An 18,241-nucleotide genomic window follows, 5' to 3' on the forward strand; every position below is an offset into this window, starting at 1 on the left:
AAATGAGTTATTTAAGAGGAGCCTGTGGAGTCACGTGGAGAGACAGGCTGACGAATGAGGATATAAAGGAGCGTTGTGGTGTGGATGTGGATGTGATAGGAAGCGTTGTGAGGAACACACTGAGGTGGTTTGGCCATGTGGAGAGGATGGAGGGTGAAAGATTGACGAAGAGAGTGTATGTGAGTGAGGTGGAGGGTGGAAGAGGGAGGGGGAGACCGAGGATGAGATGGAGGGATGGGGTGGAGAGGTATATGAGAGAGGGGGGTGTGAGTTGGGAGCAGGGCAGTGAAATGGCGGGGGACAGGGCGACTTGGAGGCGATTTGTTTGTGGCCACCCCAAACGGGATTGAGGCGTCTGGCAATAGATAGATAGATAGATCTGCTCTTTATTTCATCAATTTCATTTTTGAAAGCCATTTCTAGTTTGTTTACATGTTCAACCAGTCTATTGTGAGTCTCCACTATAACCAGTTCTTGGTAGAAATCATCATTTTGCTTTTTACCTTTATCCCTTTTCTTTTCCAAATTTGCTTTACTAAAGTATGTATCCATTTTGCAATACTAAAAGTGCAGAGCATGTACTTACAATCTCCGTGTTGTTGTAGTCTAAACAAACCTCAGATGACTCAGTGAATTCTTTGGTCTTGGTTATTTTTCCTGTTTGAACAAGTCTTGTTTAAACTTATTATTTTTTTCCTTTTAATAATGAAAAATCATTTAGTCTAACCTGGTACAGAGCTTGACTCATACAAAGATACTAATTTAGGTAATGCCACTGGCCGTGTTGGTTCGGTACAGAGCGCCGATGTCGCACGTCCGTCTCGGTTGAATCCCTGTGTGTGTGTGTGTGTGTGTGTGTGTGTGTGTGTGTGTGTGTGTGTGTGTGTGTGTGTGTGTGTGTGTGTGTGTGTGTGTGTTCTTACCTTACCTAATTGTTCTTACCTAATGTATGTTTACAGGAATGAATCAAGCTCGTACTGTCCCGTGTCTTAAACCATATTTATCGTACATATCCTTAAATTTGTGAATTGTTTTGGCACACACTATTTCATTCTGTAGTGCATTCCATTGATCAATTGCTCTGTTTGAGAAACTGAATTTCCTTACGTCTTTATCACCTCTCTTCTTATGCAGTTTTTTGCAGTGTCCTCTTCTGATGCTTCTCCATATGTTAAGTAATCATTTATCTCTATTTTCTCCTTTCCTGATATGCACTTATATAGCATTATCATGTCACCTCTTTTCCTTCTCTCCTGTAGTGTTGGTAGATTCAGTTTATTTAGTCTTTCTTCATAGCTTAGGTCCCTTAAGCTTGGTATCCATCTTGTGGCGGCCCTTTGAACTTTTTCAATCTTCTCTATATGCTTTTTGAGATGAGGACTCCAGACTACTGATGCATATTCCAGGGTTGGTCTAATGAATGATGTTATTATCCTTCTTAGCATGTCTTCATTTATGTATTTGAATGCTATTCTCATATTTGCAAGCAGTGTATACATGTTCCGTACCTTCTCGCTGATGTGGTCAGCCAGAAATAGTCTGTGTCCTCTTGCTGATGCTTCTCCATATGTTACGTAATCATTTATGTCTATTTTCTCCTTTCCTGATATGCACTTATATTGCATTATCATGTCACCTCTTTTCCTTCTCTCTTGTAGTGTTGGTAGATTCAGTTTATTTAGTCTTTCTTAGAAGCTTAGGGCCCTTAAGCTTGGTATCCATCTTCTAGCGGCCCTTTGAACTTTTTCAATCTTCTCTATATGCTTTTTGAGATGAGGACTCCAGACTACTGATGCATATTCCAGGGTTGGTCTAATGAATGATGTTATTATCCTTCTTAGCACATCTTCATTTATGTATGTGAATGCTATTCTCATATTTGCAAGCAGTGTATACATGTTCCATACCTTCTCGCAGATGTGGTCAGCCGGAGATAGTCTGTTATTGATAATCACACCTAGGTCTTTCTCTCTTTCTGATGTGTATAGGGTTTTATTTCCTAACTTATAATCCCAATCAGGTCTTTTTCCACTTTTACCAAACTTGATTACATGACACGTGTCCACATTGATTTCCATTTGCCTTGTACTACTCCATTCATGAAGTTTATTTAATTCTTCTTGTAGCTCTTTACAAGAGTCTGTGTTAGCAATTCTCCTTTGTATTTTTGCATCATCTGCAAACATATTCAGATAGCTCTCATTTCCAGTGTTACTGTTTATATCATTTATATACACTAAAAACATGATTGGAACCAGCACTGAACCCTGTGGTACTCCACTAGTCACTTCTTTCCATGAGGAGTAGTTTCCTCTTAGTACTGTCCTCATTTCTCTTATGAGAAAGTCTTGCATCCAACAAAACAGTTTTACCTTCAGATGTGTCGATTTGTACTGCAATCAGTTCTACTTGTGATGGTATATCTAGTTTTATTTCATTGACTCTTAGATTTTTCTTAGTTAATATTATGATTCCTCCTCCTTTTTTTAAATTTCTGTCTCTTCTCCATATATTGTATTCCTCTAAGTTTAGTATGTCATTGGATATCCTTGGTGTTAATTTTGTTTCAGTTAGACATATTATTTGTGGTTCATTTTCTCTGACATAATCATTCATCTCTAGTAATTTAGATACCATTCCATCCACATTTGAGTACATCAACTTTATCATCTTGTTTATATACTTGTCATGACATGGTTCTACTACCTTCCTCCTTTTTCTTCCATCCTGTTTGTGTACCACTTTCGTATCTGCAATCCTATTACTTTGTAAAAAAATTTATTCTTCTCCTCTTCTAATCTTCCCTCATGTTTTGTTTTTGCTTCCTCTTTTTTCTCTTTCAGTAATTCCAGTTTCTCTTGTGTTAGGCATCTTTTTATCCATACATTTTTGAACTCCTCTTTTTCCATTAGATTCTTTGCATTTTTTAGTATCTCTTCCACAGTGTTTACACTCTGGAAAGTCACCTTTAGAGGTCTTGTCTTGCTTTTCTCGTATTTCCCTAACCTTTTGTGTTCCTCTATGTCTTTACTACAGATTTCCTCTGATACTTCTTTCAGTAACCTCATTACATTTGCCATCTCCTTTTTGTCTCTTGTGATCTTGTTTTTAACTTCTTCCTCATTTATACCAGTGATTACTATTGATTTGTTTATCTCTACTGAATCTCTGACTAACTTTGGATTGTTTTGGATTATTCTTTTCACTTCCTTTTTAGTGCTTTTTTCCTCCACCCTTGTTTCTAAGTCTTTCTTTACTTTCACCATTTCAGCATACGTGGTTTCTACATCATTTTTGTAGCTTTGCACAGCTTCATTCACCTGTGTTATTTTGTCCTCAATATCACTGCTCTGGTCCATAAGACTCCTTGCTTGCCTAATTGTCTGTGTCATTTTTGAACTCTTCCATAACACTCTCGTGATTGACTACTGTACTTGCCACTTCACTCACTTTCTTCCTAAGCGTACTCAATTCCACTGTCAGTTCACTGATGGTTGTGTCGTTCTTATTGGCCTCCATTCCTAGTTTTTCTATCTCTTCCTTTTGCAAGTGCATTTGCTTCTTTAATTCATCAATTTCATTTTTGAAAGCCATTTCTAGTTTGTGTACACGTTCAACCAGTCTATTGTGAGTTTCCACTTCAACCAGCTCTTGGTAGAAATCATCATTTTGCTTTTTACTTTTATCCCTTTTCTTTTCCAAATTTGTATTACTGAAGTATGTATCCATTTTGTAATACTAAATGAACAGAGTATGTACTTACAGAGTATGTACACTTTCCCCGTGTTGCTGTAGTCTAAACAAACCCAGCTGACTCAGCGCATTTTTTTTCCTCGTGGTTCTTTGTTCTGTTTGAACCAGTCTTGTTTACTTATTATTATTTTTTTCCTTTAAATATTGAAAAATCATTTAGTTTAACCTGGTACAGAGCTTGACTCATTTAAAGATACTAATTTAGGTAATGCCACTGGCCGTGTTGGTTTGGTGCGAAGTGCCGATGTCCGACGTCTACCTCTGATGACTCCCTCAGAGTGTGTTTAAACTTATTATTATTTTTTTCCTTTTAATAATGAAAACTCATTTAGTCTAACCTGGTACAGGAATGAGTCAAGCTCGTACTGCCCCGTGTCTTAAACCATATTTATCGTTCATATCCTTAAATTTGTGAATTGTTTTGGCACACACTATTTCATTCAGTAGTGCATTCCACAGATCAGTTGCTCTATTTGGGAAACTAAATTTCCTTACGTCTTTATCACCTCTCTTTTTATGCAGTTTTTTGCAGTGTCCTCTTGCTGATGCTTCCCCATACATTAAGTAATCATTTATGTCTATTTTCTCCTTCCCAGATATGCATTTACATAGCCTAATCATGCCACCTCTTTTCCTTCTCTCCTCTAGTGTTGGTAGATTCAGTTTATTTAGTCTTTCTTCGTAGATTAGATCCCTTAAGCTTGGTACCCATCCTGTAGTGGCCCTTTGAACTTTTTCAATCTTGTGTATGTGTTTTTTCAGATGAGGACTCCAGACTACTGATGCATACTCCAGGATTGGTCTGATGAATGATGTTGTTATCTTTCTTAGCATGTCTTCATTTATGTAAGTAAACACTATTCTCATATGGCAAGCAGTGTATACATGTTCCGTACTTTCTCACTGATGTGGTCAGGCGGAGACAGTCTGTTATTGACAATCACACCTAGGTCCTTCTCTCTTTCTGATGTGTGTAGGGTTTTATTTCCTAATGTATAATCCCAATCAGGTCTTTTTCCACTTTTACAAACTTGATTACATGACACTTGTCCACACTGAATTCCATTTGCCATGTATTACTCCATTCATCAAATTTATTTAATTCTTCTTGTAGCTCTTTACAAGAGTCTATGTTAGTAATTCTCCTTTGCATTTTTGCATCATCTACAAACATATTTAGATAGCTTTCATTTCCAGTGTTACTGTTTATATCATTTATATACACTAAAAACATGATTGGTGCCAGCACTGAGCCCTGTGGTACTCCACTAGTCACTTCTTTCCATGATGAGTAATTTCCCCTTAGTACTGTTCTCATTTTTCTTTTCATGAGAAAATCTTGCATTCAACAATAGTCTGCCTCGAATTCCTCCTTGATGGTACAGTTTCCATAAAAGTCTTTGGTGTGGTACTGTGTCAAATGCTTTCTTGAAATCTAAATAGATACTGTCCACCCATCCTTCTCTTTCCTGTAATGTGTCTGTTACTCTGTCATAGTAGCTCAACAGATTAGTAACACACGATTTTCCTTTTCTGAAACCAAACTGTCTTTCTGTTATCATACTGTGTTCTTCTAGGTGATTTACCCAAGCTTTTCTTATAAGCTTTTCTAATAACTTGCTTACAACACTGGTTAGTGATACTGGTCAGTAGCTACGTGGATTTTGTCTATTCCCTTTCTTGAATAAGGGAACAATATTTGCTTCTTCCAAACATCGGGTAGTTTACCTTGACTCAAGGATTTCTTGAAAATTAAAAATAATGGTTTAATTAACTCCTTTGCACATTCACATAGAACCCAACATGAAATTTCATCAAGACCATTTGCTTTTCCTTTGTCTAATTTACTTAGCTCCTCTTATATTTCTTTTCTGATGTTTGTATATCTGGTAGTATGTGTGGGCATATATGTTTCACATAATCCCTCTCAAAATTTTTTTCCTCTGTAAAAACTGATTGGAAATTCTTGTTTAGTGCTTCACAGATATCCTTCTCTTGTGTATAGGTGATTTCATTCCGTAATGGATTGTATTTTATCTTTTACTTTGGTTTTGCTTCTGATGTAGCTGTAAAATAGCATTGGTTGATCACTACTTTTATTTATTATATCCTCCTCAAACTGTTTTTGGGCTTCCCTCCTTATTCTTGTATAATCATTTCTTGTCTGTTTGTAATTATTATATGCCCTTTCACTATTGTGTCATCTGTATCTATTCCACAACAAATCTCTTTTTGTATTTTATCTTTTACTTTGGTTTACATTCTGTATTGATCACTACAATATCCTCCTCAAACTGTTTTTGGGCTTCCTCCTTATTCTGTATAATCATTTCTTGTGCTGTTTGTAATGTACTTATGGATGCCTTTCACTATTGTGTCATCTGTATCTATTCCACAACAAATTTTTCATTTTGATTTTTTACATTCTGTATTGAACCAATTCTTTATTTTCTTTTCTGCTTCCCAAGCAATTACTAAGAAGTTCACAGAATTTTTCATATATAGGTCATTTAAATCTTGTCCTCTAAGCTCCTTTTCCCAAGCAATTACTAAGTACTTCTTTAGGTCATGATAACTTTCATTGCTGTTATCTATGTCATATGCAATCCTGAAATTGCAATTTAGTACTGCATGGTCGCTTTTGCCGAATGGAGGGTGATATATTAAATTATCAATATCGTTTTCTTGCCTAGTAAATAAGAGATCTAGCATTGAAGGTACATCGAGGCCTCTTTTTCTGGTGCTTTCCCTTCAATGTTGCGTTAGGAAAAACTCTTGCACGAGATCCAGGAGTTTTTGGTCCCAACAGCTTTCTTGGCTTATTATATCTAGAGTATTCCAATTTATATTTGTATTAAAATCTCCAGTTAGTACAATTCTTTTCGATTTCTCTTCCATTTTATGTAGTAATGCTCTTAAACTCTGAATTGTACTCTCCGCCAGGTCGTCATATTCGTTCTTTCCCATGTGTCTGATCTGGGTGGCATGTACAAATTGGCTACAATTATTTTCCCCTCAGATGTATTTATCTCTACTGCAATCAGTTCTACTTGTAGGGGTATATCTAATTCTATTTCTTTGACTTTTAGATTTTTCTTAGTTAATATTATAATTCCTCCTCCTTTTTTTAAGTTTCTATCTCTTCTCCATATATTATATTCCTCCAAGTTTAGGATGTCATTCGATATCCTTGGTGTTCATTTTGTTTCAGTTAGGCATATTATATGTGGTTCATTTTCTCTGACATAATCATTCATCTCTAATAATTTAGATACCATTCCATCCACATTTGAGTACATCAACTTTATCATCTTGTTTATATACTTGTCATGATTTGGTTCTACTACCTTCCTCCTTTTTATTCCCTCCTCTTTATGTACCACTTTCGTACCTGCAATCCAATTACTTTGTAAAAAAATGTATTCTTCTCCTCCTCTGATCTTCTCTCATTTTTGTTTTTTGCTTCCTCCCTCTTCTCTTTCAGTAATTCCAGTTCCTCTTGTGTTAGGCATCTTTTTATCCATACATTTTTGAACTCCTCTTTTTCCATAAGATTCTTTGCATTTATTAGTATCTCCTCCAAGGTGTTTACACTCTGGAAGGTTACCTTTAGGGGTCTTGACTTACTTTTCTCGTATTTCCCTAACTTTTTGTGTTCCTCTATGTCTTTACTACAGATTTCCTCTGATACTTCTTTCAATATGCCCATTACATTTGCCATCTCCTTTTTGTCTCTTGAGATCTTGTTTTTTACTTATTCCTCTTCTATACCAGTGATTACTATAGACTTGTTAATATCTACTGAATCTCTGACTAACTTAGAATTGTTTTGGATTATTCTTTTCACTTACTTTTTAATGCTTTTTTCTTCCACCCTTGTTTCCAAGTCTTTCTATACTTTCACCATTGCAGCATAAGTGGTTTCCACATCATTTTTGTAGCTTTGCACAGCTTCATTCACCTGTGTTATCTTCTCCTCAGTATCACTGCTCTGACCTATCAGACGGCTTACGTACCTAATTGTCTCTGTATCATTTTTTAACTCTTCCATAATACTTTCGTGGTTGACTACTGTACTTGCCATTTCACTAATTTTCCTCCTAAGTGTACCCACTTCAACTGTTAGCTCATTTATGGCCGTGTCTTTCTTGTTGACTTCCTTTCAAAATTTTTCTATTTCTTCCTTTTGCAAGTGCACCTATTTCTTAATTTCATCAATCTCATTTTGAAAAGCCATCTCAAACCTGTGTACACGTTCAACCAGTTTGTTGTGAGTCTCCATTTCAACAAGTTCTTGGTAGAAATCATCATCCTGCTTTCTACCTCTATTCCTTTTCTTTTCCAAATTTGCTTTACTAAAGTATGTGGTCATTTTGCAGTACTAAAAGCACATATAGTACACTCAACCCTCAGCTATCACTCCCAATTGGTCCCGCTATGGCTGCACTATAGCTGAAACTGTGATAGCCGAATTGAAGAACTTATGGTAATAATTCTAATTGGTGCCATGACCTCAATATTTACCCCTAAGATACCTTTTTTGTACCACATATTAATATATAATAGTCTAAAAATGAGCATGTCTTATGATGTGATCACGATTCTTATAAATATCCCTCACAGTTGATTCATTGATATTATGTTTTTTCCCCACACTTCGCTTGGTCTCACCATTCTCTATAAGTTTCACATTTCCAGTTTATCTGCATAACATAGGTTCTTCCTCTTCTTTATTTCCCTGCCAGGTGCTGTAGCATTATGTTGGGTGATGGTAGGGGGACGGGGAGGGGGAACGTTGGCCATGGTCTTATCATAAAAAAGGTTATTGTTCTCGCTATCACTGTTCACGGTCTGAGGGCGCGCACTTGAATGGTTTGGCGGGCAGGAGACTCAGTCAGGCGGCCAATCAGTGCTCGCCTGGCACTGATGTCACACGACCAATCACGGAGTGAAGCTTTTGTTGGCTGGGTGGAGCACTGGAGCCTGGCCTTTTTGAAATTTTCGAACATTTGCGGTGCGTGATAGCAGGCATTTAGTGCGTGATAAAGGTATTTGGTTAGTTTTTTATATAGACGTGATAGTGAGATACGCTATAGCGGAACCCGTGATAGCCGAGGGTTGAGTGTACTTAAATTCCCTGGGGCAGATTGTAGACTAAACAACGATCAGCTGACTGTGCGCATTCTTGCGCTGCTTGTTTACTTTTCTGTTTGACCAAGTCTTACTTAAAACTTCTTCTTTTTTATATTAGAACACCATTTAGTCTAACCTTGTACAGTACAGAGCTTGATTCATATAAAGATACTTATTTAGGTAATGCCGCTGGCCAAGTTGGCCAGGTGTAGAGCGGTGTCAAACGTGCGTCTGCTCTCTCTCTCGGTGTGTGTGTGTGTGTGTGTGTGTGTGTGTGTGTGTGTGTGTGTGTGTGTGTGTGTGTGTGTGTGTGTGTGTGTGTGTGTGTGTGTGTGTGTGTGTGTGTGTGTGTGTGTGGAGGGACACCATGCTGGTTGGGGTTTCCCATGTAACCTTTCTTTTACCAAAAAAAATTCATTAAATGAACATAACGGTATTGTCTGGCCAGCTCAAGGTGGCTGTTAAGACTGAAATTCATTAATAGAGGGTTTGGTATATCAAAAGTTTAGTGTATATACAGCTGCGTCTCGTTCGGTATGTGTACATGAGGGCTGTCTCATACAGGCCGTCTGTATTGGTATCAGCAGGGATGTTTTTACAATATGTCAGTGGGTTTCATGGTAAAGCAGTAAACTCTGCTTTAACAAGCTACAAACCCTTAAACTGTTCCTTACCTCATCCAGGAATCAAACTTCTATCATAAGGACAGCAGACCACCTCTCTATTGACTTACTACTGAGATGTGCTATGGGAAAGACATGGAGCCATAGCATTATATTCTTCTGCTATTTAGTTATGTGAAATAAGCTTCAGAAGGATGAAATACAAGCCAGGTGAAGGTGAAAGAACTATACCTGTACATCCCCAAATCAACCAGGTCGTCCAGGAGAGGGAAGTCCAGCTCCCCAATGAACTGTCCTTGGAGCTTCTGTTCAGTTGTCTTGTAGAGCTTTAGGAATTTGAAAAATGAGAAGGGATTTACCCATTAAACCCTTAACTCTAAGGACAACATTTTAACTGCTTCAATCCAATGATCTACTCCATATTTCATTCTACCTATCTCAAGGCATTTTTTTTTAAGCTTGAGAGACTTTTTGAATTGGCAGGATACGATGCAAGCTTCATTGATGACTTTCATTATGGAGGGGCTCTCCCAAGTTGGGAAAAATCATCTGGCAGTAGCAAGATTAAAATTAAAATGCACCATCTGACTTATGAGCCTGAAACTTTTCTTGCTGCCTCCAATGACTTTTTCCAGCTTTGGACAGACCTTTTCTATCAGGGGGCTTAATGAAAGCTATGTCTGATCCTTCCAGTTTGAAATATCTCTCCCAAACTTAACATCATCATCTTACGACAGCAAGCAAAGCATGAAGGCATTACTACAATGAAGTGACTGATTTCAGCAGTTACAGTATTGAACTTCAAATTTTTCACTAGCATATTCTGATACAGTCATTCAATAATAATGAAAGCAGTACTCCATGGAGCAATGACAAGGTTTTAATCTTAAAAATCCAAATAAGTTACCTATTACTAAGTTACAAATCTTTCATCAGCATATTCATATGCAGTATATACAGCAGCTACAGTACTACACCACTGAAAAATTTTAATATTAGGCACGCTCAATAACTGCCTCAGCACTTAATTTAAAACATCAAAATTCAATCAAAATAAGTCTAAGTGTGGCAGTCTTTATATCCATATGATGCCTGAACTAATAAAGATAACGATAAAATTTTCCTGCCATTTTATTGTCAATTATCCTAATATCACTCTCATCAACTGAAAAATAATTTGGTCATATCATAATAACCAGGAAACTTTGGTAGATATTAATCATAGGACCTTTGCAACTACCATGTTCATTATATATCAAAGAAATAAGATTATTGCTATGTGATAATGAATATAAGCTAATTCTGCAAATGTAAAAAACACCAAAAAGCTCATACAGTGTCTCTGGTAGAAGTGACAATGAAGCCACCATCATCGACCAGCAGGAAGATGTATGACTCGGGGTCAAAGTTTTTCATTTGCTCCTGAAACTCCTTACGCAGTTTCTGCTCCGTCACGTTCACACCCACCACTGAGAAGGACAAAGTTGTTATGGTGTGTAAATTTATGGTGTATCAATCTACAGCCAGACACATTCGTCCTAAAAGGGGTAACTACAAACAAATTGCCTTCACATCACCCTGTCCTCCATCACCAGGCTGCACTCCTTCAACTCACGTCACCCTCATTCATATACCACTTCAGCTCATCTCTTACCTCATTGCACCATCCTCTACCTCCATCCACCAAGGATGGGGTGTCAGTAAACAGAATAACTGGCAGGAGGAGTGCCCTGAGATGCTTTGGCTATGTGGGATGAAAGGAAAGTGAGAGACTGGCTAGAAGAGTATATTAGTATGTGGGGCAAAGGAGGGGAGGGGAAGACCAAGGATGAGGTGGAGAGATGGGATTGTTTTGTTTCATTTCGTTTCATTTTTAAAGGCTCTAACATGATTGCATGCATCAGCCTTGGTCACCTAATGGCGGCTCTCCATGCTGCACAATCTATTGCAGCTCCCCGTTCAGTCCCTTAACCCTGAGGTCACACTTAATGACCTCGTCTCATGTCTTTCTCGGTCTACCTCTCATAACCCCACCCACAACATTAACACTTCTCACCTTCCTCACCCAATCATCCCCCATCCTCTCCACATGCCCAAACCATCTCAATTTACCTCTCCTCATCATAACACTAATACACTCCAGTCCCATCCTACCTCTCAACTCTTCCATCATAAACACAGCCCCACAGACCTTGCATGCAGGGATGCACTACACATCCACTTAATCATTGCCATTTCTGTACATCTGAGCCTGCGAATATCCTCCTCCTTTACTGCACAGGTCTCACTACCATACAGCAACACACTTCTAACACATGCTGGATACAAAGACCCCTAAGCACATAGGGAGAGGCCTCTCAATATCAGGAGAGGCAAGAGCTCCCTGAACTTCTTCCAACCACTTCTCACCCTAGCCACAGAGCCAGCTCCAGCCCCTCCTCCAGCACACAACATGTCTCCCAAATAACAAAACTCTTCCACACACACAAGAGACTCACCAGCAAGTTCAATCCTTTCACGCCTGACAATCTCCACCTACTCTCCCCGACACGCTGTACACATAAAATCAGCATTATCTCGCAGTGTACCTCTGATACCACTACATCTCCTGTGCACCCATTTATCACAAACACCACACAAGCTGGAATTACTTCCCATGCTTTTGTGGCAAACTGCACATGGCCACTCTGCCTTGTCTCTGACAGTACCGCCACCAACCCTAGATATCATCACTTTTGTTTTATCTGCATTTACCCTTAAGCCCCATACCATCTCTCCACTTCCTAAATCTTTCTTTCGCCTCCCTTTCGTTCTCTTCAATCAACACCAAATCATCAGCATACAACATCTCCCACGGGAGTCTGTTTCTGAAGTCATGTGAGAGGGCTTCAAGTACCATGACAAACAACACGGGACTCAAAACTGACCCCTGATGCACACCAACGTTCATGGAAAACTCATCACTCAAATCTCCATTCACTCTTACCTGGGTGTGAGCACCCACATGCATAGCTATAACCACTCTAACCAGCCACTCCTAGCCAAGCTTTCTCATTGCTCACTTCACCAACTCTCTAGGGACTCTGTCAAAGGCCTTTTCCAAATCAACAAAAACAAAACACAGATCCCTTTTCTTACCAATATATTTTTCCTGAAGCTGTCGAACAAAGAATATGGCATCAGTGGTCCCCCTACCTGGCATAAACCCAAACTGCATCTCATCAATAGTCACTCTTTATCTAATCATACCTTCTAAAACTCTCTCCATTACCTTCATTATCTGATCTAAAAGCTTTATACCTGTATAATTTCCTCTTTCCAGGGCATCACCCTTCCCTTTATACACATTTACAATTACACTCTTCAGCCAGTCATCTGGGACAACACACTCATAAATAATCATATTTATCAGGTCAGTGACTAACCTCACCCCTATAGCTCCTGAGGCCTTCAACATTTCGGCAGTCAACCCAGACACACCTGCTGCCTTCCCCACCTTCATCCTGCCTATTGCCTCACTCACAGTAGCAGCATCAATCAAAGGCCAAGGGCCAAACACTGGATCTGCTCCAAACCTTCCCTGTCCCAGTCAAACTCCTCATTCAACAACCGGCTATAATGCTCTCTCCATGCATCTTTAATATCCTCACTGTTCACCACTATCCTTCCTTCATCATTCTTCACACACTGCCCACCTGTAATATCCCGATTATCCCTCTTCATCTGATATGCCACCTTAAATATCATATTTTTCCTTTCCCCCATGATTTAGGTTATCAAGTAAAAGTCTCTGTGACTCAGACTTCGCCCTGTATACCTCTCTTCTAGCCCTACACTTGGCAGCCAAGTATTCCTCCCCCAGTTCAGAGTACCTGTACCAGTTGGAAGAGGAAAGTTAAGAGATATATTGGAATATGTCACCAATACATTATAACAAGAATTCATTACACCCAAACCCTTCCCAACCTCCTGTCTAGCCCTATTCCTATCCTTCTGACTCCTCGGCAGCAGCAAAGCCTTCATGGCCATTCTTCTTCACAAAAATTGGGGTAGAATGACATATTTAAGATGTGGTATATTGGTGGCTCTATAAAGCCTGTCACACCCATTTTACTGTATACAGTACAGTATACACAAACCTTCCTTACCTCATGCCTATTCCTAGTACTTTCACTCCCCCCCCTCCACACATTTAGCCAAGGACTAACAGTAATTTTTCCTTGCAAACATAGGGACAGCACTTTCAAGATGAGGTATGTAGATATCTTATTAGTCTCTCTCTCTCTCTCTCTCCTTTATACATATTCACGGCTTTCCCAACTTTCAGTCAAACACAATGCCTTTCTTTCCGACTTCATTGCCTCCTGGGACAGGGAAAAGGGTCACTTCCAAGATCTGGTAAGTGGGTGGTCCCAACATTCTCTTTTTTACACTCTAATACTGTATAAACAAGGTCTGTCCAAAAGAAACCAAATTTTTTAAATAGTGCACCAACTAGCCAGTGTAGTGTAACTATGACAGGAGCATTATGTAGCAGTTACTTTAAGCTTTTGTCTAACACTAGTTGCATCATACCACGTCACTTAGTCATCGAAGTAAACAAGCTTGAGTGAATGTGTGTTTAGTGCATTGGCAATCTGTTGCAAGGTGAACAATGAAGGATCTTGAGAATGTGAAATTCTGTCTCAGAATGAAAGGTACTTTTACAAAGACTTCAAATCTTGCAACAGACTTATGGGAAGGATTGTCTGAGATGTACACAGTGTCACATGTGGTACCAGCGGTTCAAATCAGGAAGAACATCCACCAAAGATGATCCTAAATCAACAGCCTTTCTCATCAACAGACGACGATCACAATGAGAAAGTGCATGCTGTGATCCATGAAAATCATCTTCAGACAGTATGTGAAGTTTCAAAAGAAGTAGGTACCTGTAAAACTTCATGCCACATAATTTTAGCTGAAAAAATGAAAATGCACTGTGTTGGCACAAAATTTATGTCGCGTCAGTTGACAGATAAGTGAAAAGAGAACCGTGTCACAGTCAAGCAGGAGCTGTTTGGTTGTTCCAGTGATGATGAAAACTGTCTGAAAAATCTCATAACAGGTGATGAAATGTGGGTGTATGGCAACCACGACAAAACAAAAAGGCAGTTGTCGCAGTGGGTTGGAACACTGTCACTGTGACCAAAAAAAAACGGCACATCAGAGTCACTCAAATGTGAAGGTGATGTTGACCATCTTTTTTACTGGATGGGAGTTATTCATCATCCATCTGTTACACATGGTCAGACAGCCAATGAAGAGTTGTGCTTGGACATCCTGAAGCATTTGAAGGAGGCAGTGCAAAGAAGTGGCCTGAGGTGTGAACAAATAATACCTGGATGCTGTACCATGACAATGCACCTGCTCATGCATCGCTATTTATCCGTGACCTTTCGGCAAAGCACGAGACGACTGTCATCCCCCAGCCACCCTACCATCCGGATTTGGCCCCTGTGGACTTTTATTTATTTTTCCTCAAAGCTGAAATCCACCTTGAAAGGTCGCCAAATTCAATTGATAGAAGAGACACGAAACCTTGCCAAGTGCACTAAACACGTTCACTCAAGTGCATTTACCTTCAAGACTAAGCAACGTAGCATGATGCGGCTAGTATCAGATTAATGCTCAAAGTTGCCACAACACAGAGCTCCCATCATAATCATGCTATGACAGCTAGTTGGTGTGCTATTTAAAAATTTTGGTTTCTTTTTGGACAGAATTCACACATAAATCTTTCTAATCTCCCATCCAACTATAATCCTTTTCCTCTGACCTCACCTCAAGTTTTACGAACACAAGGAAAGTGAAAGAAATGCCCTTAAAGATCTAGCATGTGAGCCTCTCAAGTATTTTCTCTCTCAAAACTTATAACTGCCCCAAACCCTTCCCGGTCTCCTGTCTAACACTATTCCTATCTTATCAACTTTCTTACTATTAGCAACACAGAGAAAGGCCCCTTATGAAATGCATAATGTGGCTGGATCAAATATTCTCTCTTTCACATCATTCAGTGCTCAAACTTTTTGCCCTTCACCTTCCTAACCTCAACCAGGATCTCATGGTCTTTCTTCCATAAAAACACTCGCGTATATAGAAACATCACTTCAAAATATGGTATGAGGATGTGTCTATGTTTCTCTCTTACACATTTATATACCCAAAACTCCCAACCTCCTACCTCTCTAACCTTTTCATCAGCAGCCACGCCCTCATGGTTACTCTTTTTCAAAAACACTGAGGCAGCCAGATAAGCCTGTTCAAGATGTGGTATGAAGGTATCTCACTGGTAACTATAATATCCTCTCTCTCTCTCTTTCTCTCTTCTACTCTTACCCAACCCCTTCTCTCAAACATATATCAACATCTTTTTCTCTTAATTACTCACCTGCAGCCAGGGCCTCACGTTCATTCTTCATCACAAACACCGGAGCAGAGATAAAGGCCCCTTCCAAGTGTGGTATGATTGATGCATGCTTGCTCATTCCACCCCGCCTCAAACCCACATTGTTCCATGGGTCCTGCCAGGAACTCACAAACTCCTTTTGGCTGTGTGTTTGTGTATGGAAGGGAGAGTATAATTATATAAAATGAATTTGTAATTTATAGGAACAACCAATCCCATAAAATCATTTTTGAAATCAGAAGTGCCTAGGGTGTACACTATCCAATGTTATGCTACTGCAGTTCAGCTCATTTAAGCCGTGAAAAATTTTCCCAGTTCCTGAAGGTAGTAAATGACTAGAATACTTTTAGTTATACAAAATGAGAACTTGGAACACTATTACCTTAACCCCTTCATTCCAAGGACATCTTTTTATTTTATACAGTAGATTCTTACTTTACATGGTTCATGTATCCATGAAAACTGTCAAGCAAATAAATTAGAGCAGATTGTTCCACATGAAACAGGCATTTGGCTAATGTGTGGCAGAAAATTTAAAAACTTTCCCAAGGTCCCAATTCAGCTCTCTTGAAAAATGTATCCCTTCCAAATACAGGTCCACCCCCACTTACATATGGGTTATGTTTTGAAAAACTGCTCAGAAGTTGATTTTTTCTTAAGGTGAAAATGCATTTAATACACCTAACCAACCAAAATCATAGCCTAGCCAAACCTACCAAGCCTTTTAAATAGGCTAAGAACACTTACATTAGCCTACATCATCATCATCATCATCATCATCATCATCCACACCTCCTTTCCCAGTCTTGGGCAGGGTGAAGAGTAGCAACCTCCAGAAAGCCCAATTTTGCTTTCTACAATGGGCCATGCTTCCATACACTCATCATTCAAGCCCCTGAAATCCTTGTTCTATCTGATACACCAAAATCATTCACCACATTCTGTAGCTTCACATAAATGTATCTGATAGATGCAATCCAGACGCTGTCATGTTAAAAACAGGTGCCAAATTCCTGATCATGCACTTCTCACAACACTTATCCAGCCAGCTCAATCTCTTGTCAGTCCCTTGCCTCACCGACTTCTATACCTCTCTTTCTCACACACTCATCCACCATATCCCTCCACCTTCTTCTTGGCCTACCTCACCTCCTCCCTCCTTCAGATTTGCTCAGATATACCTTTTTCATCACTTTTCATCACTCTATTGTTATCCATTCTCTCCACATGACCATACCATATCGGAACATTCTCTTTGATTCTAGTGTCCACAGACTTCCTCACTCTCCATCTTTTATGAATCACATTAGTTTGTATCCTATCCACTCTCTGTACTCCGCACACTGTACATTCCTCAGCAGTCCCATCTCTACTGTTCTCACTCTTGACTTTTCATTTTCATGCCACACCATAGTCTCACATCAATATGTTAAAGTTGGCACTAACACTCCATGTACACTCCATTAACAACCCTGCCATTACATATAAACTACCTCCCCTGCAAGTAAGAAGGAATGTTGCCTCCCTTGCATTATTTTACAGATATTTTTTTGGCAAATGCTCAGACAAAGTTGCGTCCATGGTGCCACCTCTCCATGCCTTCCCTTGTGCTACACGGGCATCTGGTAGCGCTCATGACTGGAATATCACTCAGCCATATTGCAGAACTTCTGCCTATCAGAATTCTTTCATTCCCCGAACTGCATCTCTCTGGAACTCGCTTCCCCAGAGTTGTTTCCCTCCAAATTTCAACCCACAACTGTTCAAGTCTAATTGTTACAGATATTTTATGAACAGAGGACACCAGTAATCTGATGTATGGATTATTTTTTTTTTTTTACTCACTTGTTTTTCCTTCCTCTGTTCTGTTATTTATAAAAAATAAAAAAAAATTACATAAACAATAATCTGGTATTGAATGAAAACACATGACATGAATAGTAACAATGACGTACAGTAATCCCTCTAATATCCGAACGCCCAATATCCAAACATCCCCACTAACCGGACATAATCGTCCTGGGATCCAACATTCCCAAAATGGTCCGAAAACCACAAAAAAAATAGAAAAAAAAAAAAGAATTTTTCCCGCCTGTAATTTGAACTTGCCGCGTGCGGCGCAGGACAGCTTTGTTGTGGCGCGTCATTCCTCCAACATCCGACAGAGAGCTGCTGCATCCTCCACACTTTCTGCCTGTCTCTCACCGCGAGTGCACACTCGTCGTCATGGCTGCCCACGTGCTCGCTTTTGTGGTGGTTCCTTACCTGCTGCAGGCACTCCTGC

General features: G+C 39.3%; 1 protein-coding gene across 1 annotated transcript in view; it reads right to left on the minus strand.

Moving 5' to 3' along the window:
• The window catches only part of LOC145402635 (voltage-dependent calcium channel subunit alpha-2/delta-1-like), a 440,994-nt gene that overhangs the window by 119,168 nt on the left and 303,585 nt on the right, over nucleotides 1-18,241 (minus strand). The window contains exons 18-20 of the mRNA XM_080274627.1: nucleotides 15,940-16,100; nucleotides 10,845-10,978; nucleotides 9,741-9,835 (exon numbers count right to left, since the gene is read on the minus strand). Coding sequence (XP_080130753.1) covers nucleotides 9,741-9,835; nucleotides 10,845-10,978; nucleotides 15,940-16,100 — 390 coding nt within the window. The remainder of the gene's footprint in view (nucleotides 1-9,740; nucleotides 9,836-10,844; nucleotides 10,979-15,939; nucleotides 16,101-18,241) is intronic.

The sequence above is a fragment of the Coenobita brevimanus genome, chromosome 58 (genome assembly GCF_032717465.1).
Source record: "Coenobita brevimanus isolate Jiangsu-jjx chromosome 58, ASM3271746v2, whole genome shotgun sequence".
Lineage (NCBI taxonomy): Eukaryota > Metazoa > Arthropoda > Malacostraca > Decapoda > Coenobitidae > Coenobita > Coenobita brevimanus.